This window comes from Miniopterus schreibersii (genome assembly GCF_964146895.1).
Source record: "Miniopterus schreibersii genome assembly, chromosome: 20".
NCBI lineage: Eukaryota > Metazoa > Chordata > Mammalia > Chiroptera > Miniopteridae > Miniopterus > Miniopterus schreibersii.
This window is the reverse complement of record NC_138122.1, coordinates 25,115,986-25,135,066: the sequence shown is the minus strand read 5'-3', so window position 1 is coordinate 25,135,066 and position 19,081 is coordinate 25,115,986. Positions and strand designations below refer to the sequence as shown.

General features: G+C 42.8%; 1 protein-coding gene across 3 annotated transcripts; it reads right to left on the bottom strand.

Moving 5' to 3' along the window:
• Nucleotides 1–965: 965 nt before the first annotated feature.
• ANAPC7 (anaphase promoting complex subunit 7) lies at nucleotides 966–17,818 on the bottom strand. Of its 3 annotated transcripts, XM_081123230.1 has the most exons (12): nucleotides 17,637–17,818; nucleotides 16,351–16,464; nucleotides 16,023–16,209; nucleotides 14,060–14,179; nucleotides 10,960–11,071; nucleotides 10,507–10,660; nucleotides 9,603–9,745; nucleotides 8,039–8,156; nucleotides 7,136–7,332; nucleotides 4,722–4,946; nucleotides 3,511–3,661; nucleotides 966–1,822 (listed from the first exon to the last, which is right to left on the bottom strand). In XM_081123230.1, the coding sequence occupies exons 3-12, from the start codon at nucleotides 16,107–16,109 to the stop codon at nucleotides 1,633–1,635; spliced, it is 1,497 nt and encodes a 498-aa protein (XP_080979356.1). In that variant the 5' UTR covers nucleotides 16,110–16,209; nucleotides 16,351–16,464; nucleotides 17,637–17,818; the 3' UTR covers nucleotides 966–1,632. The 3 variants fall into 3 exon arrangements, with proteins under 3 accessions (XP_080979356.1, XP_080979354.1, XP_080979355.1); XM_081123228.1 differs by lacking the exon at nucleotides 16,351–16,464 and having other exon boundaries at nucleotides 17,637–17,815; XM_081123229.1 differs by lacking the exon at nucleotides 16,351–16,464 and having other exon boundaries at nucleotides 17,328–17,721.
• Between the last annotated feature and the right edge of the window lie 1,263 nt (nucleotides 17,819–19,081).

The following is a 19,081-nucleotide window of genomic DNA, read 5'->3' as shown; positions in this document are numbered from 1 at the left end:
CAGGTGCTCTAAAAGCGGAGCCTGTTTGCCTCTTCCGCCCGAACGCGGCAGTGGCAGCGCTGGAGCTGCAGGAGGGAGGGCCCGAGGGACCAGCCCAGGGGGATGCTGGGGTGGAGGGGCCTGCAATCGGCAGATAACCCCGAGGGACTCTTCGGGGTCTTGGTGACGAGCCTGACAGGCAGACAGAAGATTGGGAGGCGGCCCCTCCCCGAGTCGGGGGAATGGCTGCTCAGAGGCAAGCTGAGGCTGCATCCCGGAGTGAGCACTAAGGCCAATGAGCCGTGTCTCCCCCAGGTCACACGGTCACCTGCCATGACCCCGACAGCTTGCTGGGCTCTTTAGAAACTGCTCTATCAAAGGATGCTCCCCAGGCTTTGGTTTTCATACTGAAAGATACTTTAACAGTAACTTTCTGTCCATTTAAAATTGCAGTTATCAGATGTTCTGAGCTCCTAAACTATACACTTCCATTGTTTTACTTTAGAACTTTCCATTTACATCAAATTCACATTTTGTACCACCTTTGACTAATTTTGCTTAAATGAGAATTTGGGGTTAGTCGTGCCACCATCACCCCACTTCACTTCCTGGTTAACTACATTGTCAAAAGCATCACCTCTTAAACAAGGGGGAGTCTGAGAGCATCCAAGCCCAGGGAATGAACCCCCTGCTGACCCCACAGCAGATGCCGAAACCAGACACCGACCTCAGAGCTCCTGACAGCCAGACAGAAACAGTCTAAAATCTGGCCAAAGGCTCTTCCCCCAGGGAAATTACCAATAAAAATGCAAATGGATGAACCAGCTTAGTGTTACCTGAGGTTCCCAATCCTACTGGCTCCCAACAGTCTGAGAAGAAAGGGAGTCTATGGCAAATAATTCTGGGGTTGAATCAATGCATTGTGAGAGGAGGAAAAAAAAAGAACCTATAAAGAGCTTCCATTCTGATCAACCCAACACCATTACTGTGCAAAAAACAGTTTTATTAGTTAATTACCCAGGTGTACCTCTGGTTCATGCTCTAGGTCACACCTGTATCTCAGATCCGGCCCAGGCTCATAGGCAAGTTACCAGATTAGCAAATAGGAAAACTGTTCTGCAAAATAGCAACTGTCAGCTTAAGGCATTACTAACATTGCAGAAGGAAGCAAGGTTACTAGGGAGGTTTGGACAGCCCAGGATGATTTCTGGGACAGGAAACCCTCTCTGAAAGGGCCAACCCAGGCTGCTGTCCCGATTAGGAGCTGACACTCTTGCTCTGGGTGACAGGTCACTCCTTTCAAACCCATCCACATCACAGACAAAAACACTATTCCTTGGGCTTTCAGATTTGGAAATTAAGTTATATAAAAAGTACTCTGTCCCAGAAGTCCCAGCACATTTGTGGGCCTCCCAGGGGCTCACTCAGGCCTCCCTGGCTGGAGCGGGGAGGGTGGAGACATGTGGAGGTTGGTCAGGCTGTTCTAGAAAATGAAGTCAATACTAGAAATATGGAGCCAAGGGGCAGAAGGCCCTGCTGCAGTCACATGCTGAATCCTTGTCCTCCCAGAGAGCGGGCTCCTACGGGTTCTTTCGGTCCACAGAAGTGCTCAGGGCAGGGCAGGCCAGTGTGGCCACGGAGCTGCCGCCCGCCTCACTGCATGCCGAACCACTGCTCCTGGTCGGCCCACTGGGCCGCCTCACTGTCGCTGCCCTCCAGGTCCCCTTCTTCCCCACTCCCTTCCATGTCGTCCACATCCTCCTCCTGAGTGGCGTCCGTGGGACTCTCCTCCTTCTCCATCTTCTGCATCCCCTCTAGAGACTTCTGGTCATTGGGGTCCAAACTAGGGGACAACAAAACAAAGGAGAGGCCTGAATCTCTGTCTTGCTTCTTGCGGGCTGATGCGTCACCTCCCTGGCACAGCAGTGAAATGACCGCCCAGTCATAGAGAAACTGCTAATGCCTGGCCTCTCCGAACAACTCCAGTTCCACAGGCGGGATCAGGGGAGTCCACCACTAGAAGGAAAAACAGGCGTCTTGTCCCTAATTTTTAGAATCCTCCATTTGGGTTTTTCTCCATTTATTTCTTAAATCTTTCACACATTACCCCTGGTGTTATGCTAGAGGAAGCTGTCAGATAACACAAATGAAAAAGTAGTAAACAATCATTAACAGGAAAATTCAAATGTAATTTCTAACGATATTGGGTTTTTAAGCTACAGGGTTACAAAAAATGCTTCTTCGAGCAAAACTGTTCCATGTTCTTAGGATATAATTAAACATATCAGCATTTCAGTAGTTAATCAAAACCATGCTTACCATGGAACAGATCTGTCAACTCTTAGGTTAAACCCCAGGACCCAAAGCAACCCCTACCTGGGCATTCAAGTCTAACAGCTAAGAGCCATTACACATGCAAAAGCCCCCAAAGTTCAAAAGCTCAAGAATATTTATTTACTTGGCTCCTAAGCAATCTTTCCTCTTTTCTTTGTGACCACCACCCAGGCCAGCAGGTATCCAGTCTCTAACAAATCCCACCTCTAATGAAAGTCTGGCATTTTATTTTCTCACTTGTTTCTGGGCTTCCTAAAAGCAAACAAAATCCACATGGGAATCCTGTTCCTACTTATGTAACTGTAGATTGACCTGTAGCATCTCCTCTTCTCTAAAACCTTCCATACAGCTCTCACCCACACCCGGGGCTCCCCACCCTCTGCACTCCCACCTTGCCTTCTAGGGACTGCTATGAAAGCGCTTAGCACGTGGTATCCATCAGTCTGTCCGTCTGAGACTGAGAGCAACTGGAACCGCAGCATCCCCAGTGGTTACTGAGATGCCAGGCACAGGCGTGGTCACGCTCAACTGCTGAGTAAGTGAATGAATGTGATCAGATTCAGTCAGAGGCAGGCCTTTACCATGGCCTTAGACACACAGACGACCCTCAAAGAAATCACTTCTGCACTAAGCAGTAAGAATGCCACTATTTATTTAGTATTTACTATGTACCAGGCACAGTGCTAAGAGCTTTACATGGAATAATCATTTAATCCTCTTTTAATCATTTAATACCTAATAAGGTAGATAGATATAGACAAGGAAATCTGTTAGTAACTTGCCCAAGATAACAGGTGGTGAACGTAGTATTCAAACTTCAAAGTGTAAGTTCTTAACTACTACAGTAGGTAGAAACATGGGAAAGTACTTATAATACTTTGATTTGAAAAAGCAGCATATAAAATATATACATTTAACCCTATAAAAATATGTATATGTGTGGTCAAGGCCAGGAAGATGACTTACACAAATGAAAACAGATGTTATAGTGGTGTGAGCTGGTTATGAGTGAGACGATTCTTTAATGTTGTTAATATACTTAAGAAAAATTTTTTAGAAGTCATAAATTCACAAATTCCTTTTCTAATATTTCTGTTTTCAACTGTGGGCACAATGTGTGTGTTTTCAGAATTCCTGTGACAGTGCCCTGCCTTCTCTACCCATCAGCCTTCCCCCCGCGGGAGGCTAGGTGCCTACCTTAGTGCTATACTATACTGGTCCATTGCTTCCTGATACTCATTGACAGCTACAAGGAAATCTCCTAGGATCCGATGCAGGACACAGTCACTCTGATTAGCTAGTGCGTTCCTCAGCAGCGCAATTCCATCTTCGTATTTCTGCTCTCTGCCTAAAAAAAAAAAAAAAAAATAACCCTCATTTCCCTACTTACACATTTTGAAGATATATTCCCATCTCAATTCTTATATACAAAACCACAACACGGATCACAATCTGATAATCTATTTGTACATGTCCTCAAGAAACAGTGGTGTGGTAGGAAGTGAGAACAAGTGCATCTGAATTCTTATTCCATTAGGAAGTCTGGAGTTTGGGTTCTGATTTTTTAAAAAATATATCTTTACTGATTTCAGAGAGAGGAAGGGAGAGTTGAAACATCAATGATGAGACAGTCATTGATCGGCTGCCTCCTGCAGGCCCCCGACTGGGGATCGAGCTCACAACCCGGGCATGTGCCCTGACCAGGAATTGAAACGGGATCTCCTAGAGCCTAGGTTGATGCTCAACTGCTGAGCCACGCCAGCCAGGCTGATATCCCCCCCAGATATTATTAATCTAAATTCAAATAAAAAGCCAGCATGCATTTTATTTGCCAAACTAACCCAAACCCAGGAGTTCATCGTAAATTGGAAACAGACAAACAAACAAAAAAAAAACAAGGCTGGCCTTGGTCATCCCGGTCAGGGCACATATCCAGGTTATGGGTTTGATCCCCAGTTGGGGTGCATGTGGAAAGCAACCTCTCTCTCCCTCTCTCTCTCTCTAATCAAGAAAAACATGTCTTTGGGTGAGGATTAAAAAATAAATAAAATAAAAACCAAACAAGGCTAAACGGGAGATCATAAAGAATATACAGATGGGTCAAAACAGCTCAAGTTGGCTCAAACCAGTTATATTCAGTCCAAACTGGTTCAGGACAACTAAACCTGGTCAAAGTGAGCTGAACAGGTAGCAACCAAGTACAGCTCCACAACAGTCAGTTACTGCCAATCCAAGCAGGTCTAAGCCAGCTACATTTGGCTGTGCGAAACCAATTCACCTGGGCTCAGACCTACTGCCAAAGGAACACACTTGTCTGATCACCTGTAACCAGCAGGACTGGGGAAGCCAACTGAGATAAGCTTTTATACAATGAAAAATGAACAGGGAAGTAAACGAAGTACACTTACTAAGTAGTTCTGCTTTTTTCACCACAGCCTTAATGTAATCCGGCCTTTGGTTCAGGGCTTTATCCAATAAAGTTTTAGCTTTTTCCTGTGTCACTGGGTCTTCGAGACAAACAGTGGCTAACAGGGTAAGGGTCTGTGCATTTGCTCCTAGAGTTTTGTAAACGTTGTTAGCCATTACCATTGCTTCACGAATACTGTTGGAAGCTAAGTAACACTCGATGAGACCTAAAAAAATAAAACACAGAAAGCTCAACCATATTACCATTCCAAGCCAGGCTTCCACTCTGACAGCCCTCCAAGTTATAAACCTTCAACGTTTCAGACAAGAGACAGGCCAGGGGAAACTGATGGTGAGATTAGACTGGAGGGTATGTTGATGGAATAACTAAAAGTGCTCCTCCTCACAGCACTATGGAGATGGACAAAGCCCACAATGCAAAGGCACCTGCCTGATAAACCAAAGCATGCATGCAGCTCAGCTGACTATTAGAGGAAAGAGCACGACACTAGTCATTAGCTGAAATAGTGACAGATGTTTCCAACAAACCGAGGTTTCACTGCCTCTTCACAAGCTGTTAATTTCCAGCTGCGTTCCATCACTGTTAGTTCTAGTTTTAAGCTCCTGTAGTCCAAAGTGAGTGTCCAGTCCTACAAACTAAATGCCCTTGGAAGCAACCCAAGGAGAAAGGAAGACTTTTTTCATTTGAAACATAAAGTTCTCTCCAAAAGCATTTGCTGAGGACTTCCCTAAACTAGATGAAAGCACTTCATCAGATGGACCAAATATACAGAGATTGGCAGCTCCTGCCTCTTTTCATACCCACAGCAAGACAGGCGCCCTATGGGGACACTTCAAGTAGTCAGCTCTCAATTTCTCATGCCAACAAGTCGAGGAGAACAGAGGAAGTACTTTTTGGCACAAAGCACTCATCAAAACAGAAAAACAGCTTAAACCCCAAACCCACACAATCCCTGGCAGATTTTCTCTCCATAGTCCTCCACCCTCGCAGCATTTATAACGTTTGTGCACATTCCACCACACACTATGGTTACTTAACCAGAAATTACCTAACTCTTAAGGGCAACGTGTTGGAGTCAGAATATGGTTGTTTGCAACTACTTACTGAGAAGTTCTACTTCCCTGCTAAAGCCCCACCGGAATGTCAGAAGGAAATGGAAAGAATGCACTTCAGTATCCAGGGGCCCCATCAGTAAAAGAAGCTGGGCTGGAGGTTGCAGGGAGCACCAGAAGGCACAACCAGAGTTACCCTGATCCAGTCTCCAAACAGTAGCTTGAGTGGTGGCAGCTCTTGAAGCCTCACTGATAGCCAGCTAGGGAATGGCCTATGCCCCCAACAACTGGAACCAGTCCACGTCCAGCACTGTGTAGTGGAGCGATTCAACTGCACCCTTGGGCTCCGGTGAAACAGGCATGCAGTGCAAAGGAATTAGCATGATAAAAGCATCTGGGAGGTAGGAAGTTATGGTTTCAGGATTAAGAATTTAATTTGAAACCAAAAGCTTGGTTTGCTGGGGTTTCTTTTGGAATAAATCCACCATGGGCATAGCTTCTGGCTATCTAAGCAGGTTTGTTCTTTACCCCAACTTACAAATTTTATTTTTCAAATGTGAACTCATCTTCCTTTAACAGCCAATCACTCCTCGACGCCTGGGTTTATTTTTAAATTCTTATAAAAAAATGCTCTGGAGGAACTGCATCTTGTAAGATCTATTTTAAAGTCTGTGACTGAGTCACCAAGTATTCCTGAAGCTGGCACAGCTCCTTTGAACTCCTAGGGTCAGTTCACATGAACAGTACATAACCAACAAAACAAAGTCTGACCCTGAAGGTGCCGCTCTGGAGGTCACAATTAACCGACCAATTCCCACAACCAACACCATCACAGGAACACGGAATTACCCCATGAGTAATGTTGCTCGCCCAACTGTGAAGAATAAAGACATATAATAACCAAGTGATTCAGCACAGTGCCAGCAAAGATTCTCATTACTGAGTGGGCCACGTTTGAGAAACCAAAGAAAGGGCCAAAGACTACCTCAACTACTTACTCCCTCACCAAAAACAAAGAATGAGCAAATGAGTTCTGAAAGTACAAAGTGAAAACTCCAGTGAAAGCCCCAGAGTCATTTAAAATGTCGAATGCAGTGATTCTCAAACTTGTCTGCACATTAGCATTACCTGGGATCTTAAAAAACCAGATGCCTATCTCCCACTCCCAAATATTTTGATTTAAATGGTACTGGAGTGCCTTAGCATCAGGATTTTTAAAAGTTCCCCCAGCGGACTCTAATGCACAACCAAGTTTGGGAACTGCCGGCCTAACAAAACCTTCCCTCTCAGTGCTGCGGCCACACCTACAGATTCACACTGTCATCTATAATTTTTATCTTACCTTCATAACAGTCTAAGCGACAAGGTGCAAGCCGTATAGCCTCCCGAAAGTGGATTATTGCTTCTTGGACTCTGCCCATGTTCCTGAGTGCTGCTCCCTTAAGCAGCAAAGCCTGAACACTATTACTGTTCAGCTGAATGGCCTTGGCTCCTAAATAGAGGGCCCGGGAGTAGCGTTTGCTATAGAAGCTATGACACCTGGAGAAGAAAACAACCAAAAGTCATCTGAGAGAAGACTAAAGGCATGCCATGTTTTCATTGTGCTTTGTTGTTCTTCACAATGCTGCGTTTTTTGCAAACTGAAGGTAAGACCCTCCACCAACAAAAATGTTATGGCCCACTTTACTGCAGTAGTTGGAACCGGACCTGCAGTATCTCTGCGGTATGCCTGTATAAAGAAACTGCATCCAAAAATCAGAGAAGGCCCTCCACACAATCCTTATTACAAACCACACTTAACCGAAGATATTAGTGAAAGAGCAGAACAAAAAAATCTACTAAATATTTATTTTTAAGGGGGAAATCTTGATATGGAAGGAGAAAACTATGGTAAAGAACCTGATGATCTGGGTATGTTATCAGATTAGAGACATTCAGAGAATTTATAAAGCCAGGTCAATAACAAAGCAGCAGCTCCTGCGTTGAGCACGAGCACTCACTATCTAGGTTAATACCTACCCCATGAAGCAGGGGCGTCACCCCCATTTTCCAAAGGAGAAAAGACTCAGGTAAATCACGTGTTCAAAGTCAAAGACCATAATTTGAATCCAAGTCAGATTATCTCTTAAACCTGTCTGATTATCTCTTAAACCTGTGTTTTCAAGCTATATTCTATTCAAGAAGAACCACAATTTCCTAAAGAATCTGCTCGAAACTGGGGAGAAAAGGGAGTGCATAAACATACCCAGAGACTACCCAAGGTTCTGCATGCTGATCAGAAATATTGAAAAGGCGGCAGCCAAGATTCTCCACATCTTCCAGCCGCCCTTCTCGTGCCAGGAGGTAGCCATATACATCCATTCCTACAAAGGAAGAGGCTCTTTAAACAAAACAGCAGGGGTCCTTATAAAGGAGCAGCACCATCCTCAGAGCCCACACTGAGCTCCTTCAGGGTCTGAGCCCTTTCCACCATCATGAGCGCCTTCCATCAGCATTCAAGTTCCCAACAAAATGACTTATAAAAAGAAAAAACACATCCAAAACTAAAGAAAAAGCAAAGGAGTAGGACCTACCTCACAATTTGAAAGCCTGTTATTTTCAGGAACTGTTTGTCCCTACATCCTGTGGCGTGATATACAACTATCCTAACTCATAACCAGAAAGGCCCAAAAAAGGTATCAAGTAAGTCTCTCTTCCAAGAGGTCTAGGCACAGTCAGGAATACACACTTAATATGCCAGTTGGTCTTGGAAAAATGTTAGTCTATTCCAGAAAAAGCATCTAGTTCTTTCTGGAGTCTAGAAAATCACCCCCCTCCCCCTTTACTCTCTTATGCTCTATAAAAAGGGCCCCATGCTCGCCGTCACGTGTCTCTTACCACCATTTCCCTTCATTCCTTGCTACCCCTTCCGATTCCCAGGAAAATGTGTCTCAAGCCAAGATTACTGCAACACTCCCTGCCGGCCCTGACTCTGGTCTGAGCTTCTAATTCCAAGCTGCTGACAACTGCCAGACTAGTATTTCTAAAACACCATTTTCATCATGGGCATGGGTCACTTGGAGAAGAGAAATAAGCACTGGGCAAGAGCCCTTAAGCAAACAAACTCGTCTTTCTGAATCTGTTTCCTCCTCTCCGTGCTCTGGCATTCTTGTGGCTTAAGAGTCTACAAGACCATTTATTATAATAACAAGGTCATTCTGATGGCCTTTTCTGGGCCTTTACAAGCAGACCTCAGCCTTTCTGTCTGACCTTATTTCCCACGTTAGTCCGGAGCACACACCTTCACTTACTGCCCATCACCCAACAGTCACCCTTTAAGTCCCTGTGGCTTACCCCTTCAACTACCATCTTCTTTCAGATCAGTAATTTGTGTTATTTCCACTCTTAGTTACTTCCCTTAATTACCTTATCCCTTTTTCAGTATCTGTTCATTTACTCCCTTTTAACTATACTAAGGACACAGTAAAACTAAATCCCCTAAAAGGGTATTATGGTTCTGGGGATGCCATCCAAACTGTCAGGCACATCATAAATCCATAAATCTATAAATCACAAGGAGAGGCTATGACTCCTTGCAAAAGAAAAAATGCTAAATAATGACCTGTGGTGAGATGACACTGGAATGAAGCAAAAACAACTGCTCAAGTGGAATTACAAGCGTTACAGACATGTCGGGACCTACAGGCTACTGTAATACACTTACAAACGATTTCCATGAAAACCGGTATCAGATCATGCTACATTTTCTTCCTATTTTCTCTAACCTGCCCTTCTAGCACTACTTCCTCCCTGCCCCGAGAATTACTTACCTTTTATCAGATAAGGATCCAACATCTGTGCTTGTTCAAATTTGAGGACAGAGTTTTTATTGTCTCCAGCTCTGAAGTACAGATCTGCTAAGCTTCCCAGTAGATCCACGTTATCTCGCAATAATGACTTTTTCTCTAGAGAACTTTAAGATATTAAACATTGAACCTTAAAAAAAAATCTGTTATAAATCCTCAAAGTTGTTGAATCTATGGGTGACAGGCATATAGGCACTACTTTCTTTTGTGTATCTATTAAATTTTTCATAATAAAAAAAAAACACCTTTAAAAACAAACTGTGCACACCAGATTTTCTTATTCTGAGCTTAAGATTTTAAAAAAAGTTACACAGGATAAGATAGCAAATATACAGAATAAAGCAGAAATCTCTCATTACCTAGAGAGAACTTTCTGGTTGCAGTTTTTCAATGGACAACATATGCTATATGATGTTAAATGTATGTTATTCAAGAGTGATAGCTCCTTGTTACTCAACCAAATGCCTGGTAACACAAATCCTAGGCTCTTGTCCTTGATTTTACCTGCCTAAAAAGAAAATCCCAGTCCTAGGGACACAACTCAGATCAGATGCTGCAATAAACTATGCTTCTGGGGTGTGCAAAAAGATGTCTTCCAGATTTAGACATGACACACTAAGGCAGTCTGCTTTGCAAGGGTCACTACTTTTGCAAGTGCAGAGCCAAACTCGGTCCAAGTTTACATTTAACAGGTGCTCAGCAGAGATTATTACATTTGGTACATTAAGAGACTAACAAAGCCCAGGGACAACTGGCTGCAACACCAAGAAATAAGCATCTAATTTTTCTGTTTTGCTAATTTAGATACATCAGATCTCCTTACAAGCAAAGGGCCTCAAGAACATTTAATTAATTTTGTGACTCTCACCAGATGGTATTGATTGCTCTCGAATTGTCACCAGTATGCACAAAAGCATATGCTTTGATCCACACAGAGAGCCAGTCCAAGTTAGGCACGGTCTGGATCACGTTCATGGTCATTGATGCCACCTCTGCACCTTTTACCGATAGCGACAGCAAACCTAACCCAACAGAAAGCAGAAGAAAGAAGGTGAGGCACGGCATCTGTCTTCCACAGTGCAAGCAGAACAGGCTGCTCTTTCACAGGCTACGAGGCAACCACTCCCCTATTCGAATCAAGACGCATATGACAAACATAACTTAATATTTCTTGATCAGTGAAATACATGACAAGAGTAATCTATTAAATCACAGGTGAAACTTTTTAAAAAATAAAGTTATTCTTATGTACTTCCAAGACTGAGAACTATTACATTAGAGAGTAAACACTCCATGAACGTAGGCAGAGAATGACGTGTACCCAGAATGGCATCGAGAGCTAATGGGCATTGCCTCAGCACTTCCTTATAGCTGGTGACTGAAGGGCGCTCCTGACCAGCTTTCTTGTACAAGTTTGCCAGCATCATGTTTATCTGTAATAAAAAAACAAAAGACAGTAAGATTAAGTGCATATTGCAAAGAAAATAATTCACCATCAATTTAAGTCCTGATTTTTATTACCAGCTAGTATTTTATTTTTAATGGAAAATCTATGCACAGCCCCATGGAAATAAACAAAGACCAACCCCATTCTTCAAACAGAAAATAACTACCTTTGCTTTTCCTATGTCCTCCCATTTCTAAAGGGAAAATCAAATTCCTTTCACTTACCCAACCAAAAGGTCCCATAATATCTGGACCAAAGATGCTGCCTCTGGAAATGGCAGTAACATTCATTTGAGAAATGTTACAGAATTTGAATTACCTTGATTCTTTCTTGATCTTAAGACAGAAGATGAACTACCCTAGAAGTGCTCAAGTTTACATATTTTAAATGCAATTAACATCAAGCCATAGAAAGTGAGGAATTCTTAACATAGCTAGTTAAAAAAGATCAGATGCATTTTCCCCAAAAAGGAAACGACAGACACAAAAGCACAATACTTGTCTTCTCTCTGACAATTAGCCTAGCAGCTAGACTCTATCTAGCCTTTCTCATGCTTAAAGTTTTGACCGATAGGTACTGTCTGACTCATCAAAGTTATGCTACAAAAATCAAACTCTAACTGAGTTTTAGAGATGACAACAACCCAGAGATTAATTACACTATTTAAATAGCACAATTCAAATATGCAACTCCGGAAAGCTCTATTAAAATAACCTTTTCAAAAATGCAACAGGGAAAACTTGAAAAAAACTAAAAGTTCCAAAGACTGTAGAAGTTACAGGGAAGGTATAAATAATCTTAAAAGTTCAAAGGAAAAAACATATTAACCTAAGGAAGCAATCAACATGAGGGTACAAAAGAAAAAAAGCCAATCCCAATCTCTTCAATTATCTGTAGCTTCGTACACCAGATATTTACTCAAAAAAGTGGCTCTGAAGAGGAAGAACATGTTCCAATTATGGATGTACAGCATATAAAACAATCTAGTATGGCATAAGTCCATACTGATTCAAACAATGAAATAATACAATACTAGAAATAAAACTATTTTTCATTTGGCCTCAGATTTTTCCATTTTAGGCTATGTTGAAAATGCGAAAGAAGGTACTTAAAGGAAAACTCCAGTATTAGTGTCAATACTTAAAAAGAATAAGAGGTTTAAGAACCTTTCCTGACCGCTTGTTATTAACAAACCATGACTGATGGGCCAACAAATATTAAAATTCCCTTTAAACTACCTGGCACTTCAAAAGAATGAGTTTTAAGTACTACCTAGTGAGAAAGTCAATTCTTTTTAAAACAGATACTGGGAACATCGCAAAGTCACCTTCCACCAGTTATAAACACAAGCAGTCATCATTTTCTAAAAACTGAGTGAGAAACTGGATGTTGGCATATTTGCTCTTGAAGTTTAAGATTTACCAAGATATAATAATCTCACACTGGAATTTTCCTTTAAAACGTGAAGGAATGTGTGGCGATGTTTACCATACATTAACAGACGTTCATTTAGACGTATTCTGACTCACTTCCTTGTCCTGTACACAGACTGAGAAGCCAGTTAACTCCCTAACGGACAAGAAAGAAAAACTGTAAATATTATAGGTTTATGTTTGAGGCACACATCTTTGTTTGCTCCTGGCTACAACAGCTCTACAGATGAAGAATATGTACTCCTAATAAATGCGGATTCCTCTGGTCCCTCTTAAAACGACAGCAGTAAACACCAAAGTGCTGGATACCACAAAACTGAGCTTCTCTGTCATTACTCACTGCCCCCAAACTCCTTGATGTCATTTTTCCTCCTTGAGGAAAATAATGGTGTATTTCCAATAAGATAATGAACAGGTATAATTCAAAGTTTATAATCAAAACAGCAGCTTCCAAAAGGAAGGTATTCTTCACATACGCAAAAAATTATTTTCCGGGCAAGTCTTTCATAGGGAACCAGAACACAACTTGGTGTATAACATTCAAGCTTATTATGAGGCAGGATAGTCTATAATATGCTCCCAAATGTTTTTAATAGCAGCCACCACCATAAAATATATTGAGGAAATAGCTTAACTGTAAAAATTCAGAAAAAAGTAAATACATTCTCATTATGAGGAGATAAACACATTCTTATCAAGTCTGGTTACTTTTCAAACTCAGAAACATTTAGGTGGAAAAACACTAAATACACTAGGTCCTTACTGCTTAGATTCCTTTTCTTTTAATGATAGCAGGATGAACACAGCCATCTTATAGATAAAATTCCTCACTGTTAAGCACAAGTTACACAGAACAGTTTTTCAATGAAGTGAGACAGGTGAGAGTATAAGGCAGAATATTAAACACTGATAGGAATTCAATCCTAAGAGCAAGGATTTGCATTGGTCTCCTAAACTGGATTTAAAAGAAAAAAAAGTTCAGATTGGTAACTTGCCCAAGTACACATTACACGCCGCTTGTACGCCCAAAACTCAGACAAGACACCAGGTCTTTTGATTTTAGTTAAAGGTGTTCTATTCACTATAATGTGTTGCCAAATCTAACACAAATACGTATCTCACACACAAATAAGTACAAAAGGCTCTTGTAGACTTGATTTTGAAATGAAAGGATTAATAAAACCACTCACATTATCAAATGGATACACCTACAGAATGAAAAAATAAGGGTCTAAAACAGTCTTGTTGACACCTGGAAGTGCACTGCACATCATTCTTTTCTACAGTAAGAAAGACCAAAGACTAAGCACTTGTAGTATTCTCCAACTACCATTTTCATCAGCTGAATTTTCAGGGTCCCATCAGAAAGTCACTCTTCTATCTCTCTGAATCCCTAACTCCATTAACAAGGGATCAAACTGAAAATTAGAGGCAAGAGTAAAATGTTCAGATGGACTCCCTAATGTGTAAAGAAAATGGAAGAAGAGTGGTGGAAGGAATGGGAGTTGAAAATGATGTAACAAATGGTTAATTCAACTTACTTTGGGAGTTCTTTGTCTTGAAGGGATCCCATCAAGTATAGCAATGGCATCTTTATCTTGTTTTAGCATTGTGTAACATTCAGCCATTTTGTATTTCACTTCAATTTCAGATGGAAGACACTAAGAGGGAATGAAAACATCTCTTCAAAATATTATTTAAACAGTATGGCGGTTCTTCAAAATGTTAAACATAGGGTTACCGCATCACCCAGCAATTCTGCTCCTACTTATACAGCCAAGACAACTGAAAGCACATATCCACATAAAAACCTACACACAAATGTTCATAACATCATTAATTATAAACAAAAAATGAAAACCCAAATGTCCAACAGATAAGATATGGCATACCCATATTTTATGGATATGCCATATTATTTGGCAATAAAAAGGAATTAAGAACTGATTCATTCTATAACATGGGTCAACCTTGAAAATATTATACTAAGAACCAGACACAAAAGGCCCATATTGTATGGTTCGATTCATATGGTATGTCCAGAATAGGTAAATCCATAGAGACAAAAAGATTAGTGATTCCCAGGGGTTGGGGAAATAATGGGCACTGGGTTTTTCTAGGGTGATGAAAATACTCTGGAATTAGACAGTGGTGATGGTTGCACAATTTTGTGAATATACTAAAACTCACAGAATTGTGAATTTTATGAGAATTATATATCTCAATTTTTAAGAAAGTTCTTAACTAAATGTAGTTAATTCAGACGAAAGGTTTAGCATGGTGCTTGGCATACTGAGTGCTAAGAAAGTTGGCTACTTATGAATGATCCTATGTGGATGATTATGACTTCCATTCAGTGTCAGAAAACAGAAAATCCTGGCAATGAGCTCTTTAATAACAAAAAAATAAAGGTTTTACATAAAGAGATATTAAACAAGATGAAGATCTACATGCTTTAAAAAAAGCAAATACATGAATCTGTCTCTTTTTAATGTGGAAAAATACAAAGTAGAAAAAAAATGACTTATAGTTTCACTCCCAGTTCATTCTACTGACATTCCTTTTAAATATAAGTTGCATGTATAATTTAAATTTAAAGACAGGTTTAAACTGAAAAGTAAAAGTTCCCCTCTCCCTAAAGCTTTCAACCGCTAAATTTATTTCCTTCACACACAAAATCTTTCATGTATATTATCATATATATTTTAGGCATATTCCAGGATATATTTATGTCTCTATAAACCATCCCCCCTTTAAATAAGTACTGAACACACTGCTTCAAACTTTATTTTCTTTACTAATATGTACGGTTCTTTCCAAATCAGCACATACACTTCTATCTCATTTTTCATTTAATAGTTCCATTACATTCCATCTTATGGCTAAACTATAATTAACTAGACCTAACCAATGAACACTTTTGCTTCCAGTTTCTTACCATTATAAACAATGCTGCAATAAACAGCCTTAAGTATATATCCTGTAAATCTTTTGTGAGTCTACTATTAGGGTTAATTTCTAGCAATGGGATGGCTCCATCAAATGGTGAAATTACAAAACCCCCTTCATTTATTTAACTAATTATTAAGCAACTATCAAAATTGGCAGTAATTCTTAGATTTCCCATATATTTCCCCAGGTACTCAGTCATAAAATTTGAGTTACATTTTAAAGTTGCACTTTCATTAACATTCTAAAGACACTTCAGATTTTGAGTTCTGTTTGTATAAAACGGAGGAACAATGCATGACTGTGGTAAAAACCCAGATAATTCATGGTTCATTCCATTTTTAGATTTATCCAGAGTGAATTTTGCTTTTAGCCCTTAATGCTTGGTTGGATGCATTCTTTCACCTAAGTGGTTTTTCATCTTTGTTTCTCCAGTCAAGTTCCCTTTAAAATTACATTTTATTTTACCATCTTCTACATCTAATCATCAGTCTTGTAAATTATTTCAGTCTCTCTCACTGCCCCTCCCCCATCACAGTTCTTGTCTCCAATTACCTGACTTTGTGGAGTGGATGTAGAATTGCCAGTTGAAGGCCTCACTTTTGAAGTTTTACTTAGGGCTTTCTTCTGCTGTAAAGCCATGGTATACTTACTCACAGCATTGCGATACTCCTTATCATGGAACAGAGAATCTGCGTGATACACCAAAAGCTGGTACTTCTGAGATGGGGAGAATAACTCACTAGAAGACAAAGAAAGTATACCCCCTACGTGGGTTGTTTTGAAATGTGAGAAAGCACGTGCCCGCCCTTAATGTCCCTTCTTAGCGTCCAGCCTAGCACAAAGCCTATGTAATGACAGTTTACAAAAACGTAAAACGTACCAGACATCGGGGCCCCTCCGCTCCCTAAACGCCGCCTTCAGGGTGCGGGCACGCCTTTAGCACGCTCCACAAGCGCGCGGGCGCTTTCTGAACACAGGCGCCGGGCGCACTTCGCTGGGAGTTAAGAGTGATGGAAAATATAGACCTTAAACGTTCTCACCAGTGAGAAAAAACCAACACAACAAAAAACTGTAACTGCGCCCATAGTGAGGGGCGTTAACTAGACTTACGGTGGCGATCATTTCACAATAGACACAAATATTCGATCGTTACGGGTGTTCACCTGAAACTAATGTAACGTTCCATGTCAACTGCACCTCGATTTTTAAAAAATTCAGTGATGCCGACTATAAAACAGAGCAAAGGGGGCAGGAGAGTGAGGGCTGAGGGACAATCCCGGTGAGCGGAGGCGAGTTGAGCGGGAGAGACGCCGGCGTGGGAACCTGGGCACGGAGGCGGCGGGGCGAGCGCGAGCGCCCCGAGCTGAGCAGCAGCGGGCGGGGTGCGAGCACCGGACAGGACAGGCCGGGAGGGAGGCGGGAGGCCAGCGAGCAGAGGACACGGGAGCCGACCGGGGAGAAAAAGATGCCTGGCCCCGCAGGCCAAGCTATATGGGGCTTTAATTTCAGCACAATGGAGGCGACGTTTAGGCCGCAGACGACCCGCCCGCAGGGCTGCCCAGAGCCCTGCGCCCCTTGGCTCGTGAGACCCGACAACGCGAGAGGGGCGCTCGCGACTCCGCACAAAGGCGCCACTCCCACCCATCGGGGTGTCTCCCGTGTCCAGGGCTTTGCCGAGGCGAGAGCGGGCCCTCCTAATACCCTCCGAGGGGAAAACGCGCCTCAGATGCGGGACGAAGGAATAAAACCAGGAGACGGCGCCTCTGAGGGAGGGAGAAAAACGTTCTTTCAGGGAGGAGGTGGGAGGGGACGAGTCCGCCCAGCGATGTGACAGTCGCTAGGGCCGGTGACAGGTACCTCAGGAAACCCTACGCTCCCAACTTTCGGGGAACCCTCGCCAGGGTCGTCCTCAGAGCCTCTTCCCATTTCTCGAAGCCGCCGCCGCCGCTCCAAACATCCCCCAGCGCCGGGCGCGACGCCGGGACCCAGTGAACTCAACTTGCGTTCCTAAGTCGGCTCCGCCCGACGAGGCCCTCGCTGACCCCGGCGCCTCCTCCTGAGGCCCGCGACCGCTCCTTCCCGCCAGTCCCCAGGCCCCCTCAGCCCCCGCTCCCAAACAGGCGCCGCTTTCTCCTCAGCCCCAGGCCGCTCCCCGCCTCAACTCACGGGTTGTTATTACTCATTGTAAGTAACAAGCTGCTGAGGAGCCGCACGTTGGAGTGCAGCCCAGCGGCCGCCATGTCTCGCACGTGGTCTATCACATTCATCCTGCCCGGCAAGGCCGCGGGGAGCGGTGGCAGCGGCACCAAAAGCCGGTAGGAGAACCTTAGAGAAAACTCCAAAATGGCGGCTTCGCCGGGGTCCATCGGGTCCACATGTGGCTCCGCCCCCCTGGAAAATAGGCAACTACGGAAGTGCCTTAATAAAAAAAAAAACACACAAAAACCCCTCAGTTTCTTCCCCACCCCCTTTCCGGTGGAATGGTGGGGTTTGGGGGTTTTTGTTTGTTTTGTTTGCGCAGAAGCCACGTCGCCATTCCGAGTTGCATGCTTTCCTGAGGACTTGCACAGATGCGCCGGGGACAAAAGGCGCCTCCGCGTGAATGCATGCTCGAAGGAAACGAGTCTGAGAGGACTTTGTGTGTCTCAGAGATTAATAAAATGTATGAATAGTAATAAATACAAGTTAATACAGTCAGTTGTGTATGTGCGTGGGGGGAAGCGATCCCTGCTGTATTTAAATATTTTAATCAGGCGCCAGGGGCAGACTTAACTGCTTCTCTCGCCACGCCTGCGCACTGGGCTGAGGGGCCACGCCCCTCTTCGGAGGCTCGGTGGGCACCCGGCGGAGTGAGGCTTCCTTCGGGCTTTGGAGGGGTGCCTTGGGGTCCGAGGCCTCGCTTTTTGCCCCGTGAAATGGCTCACCGGCTCCCCGCGAATTACGGCTAGGATGGGCTTTCGCCATCTTAATCTGTGTTGTTTTAGTTTGCAACTCCCTGGTCCACGTGTGTATTTTTTTTTTTTTAATTTATCTTTATTGCTGATGGACCTTCCTTCTTTGGTGAGGTTTCTGTTGAGAGCTTTTTTTTCCTGGTCTTTCCATCGGGTTGTGGTCTTACTATTGAGTTTTAAGGGTCCTTTGTATATTTCGGATAACAGATTGTTGTTGTTGGCTTTCTTTGGTGGTGGTGGTGGTGGTTTTTAATCAGATGGGCGTTTTGCAGGTATTTCCTCCCAGGCTGTGACTTGTCTTCTCATGCCCTTAACCACCCCTCTCTTTTACAAACAAAAAACGGAACAGAAAGAAGAAAAAACAACAACACTTCCCCCCCCAACAAACTCCTTTCAGTCATAATCCTGAAATGATGACTACTAATGGCCAGGAAAGAAACGGTGAAAATAACTATTTTATTAAACCTCATCTAAATAATGAGGTGAGTGCAATCTTAATGAAAAATAACAGTGATGTTACGGTACAAAAAGATGGATTAATATTTTTTTAATTACATTAACGCGTTGAAGAAAGACTTCCACCCTGCACGTTGGATTAGCGAGGAAATGAGTAACGCGCATGCGCGGTTTTCTGTTCTTGGCCCTTAAATTCTGCAAGTT

Excerpts from the sequence above, each read along its gene's own strand:
- ANAPC7 (XM_081123228.1), bottom strand. The coding sequence starts at position 17,737 with ATGAATGTGATAGACCACGTGCGAGACATGGCGGCCGCTGGGCTGCAC. Across the intron at positions 11,072-14,059 it reads CAAGACAAAGAACTCCCAAA|ATAAACATGATGCTGGCAAA; the intron begins GTAAGTTGAATT and ends TTTTTATTACAG. Across the intron at positions 3,662-4,721 it reads GAAAAAAGCAGAACTACTTA|GCAGAGAGCAGAAATACGAA; the intron begins GTAAGTGTACTT and ends TTTTTTTTTTAG.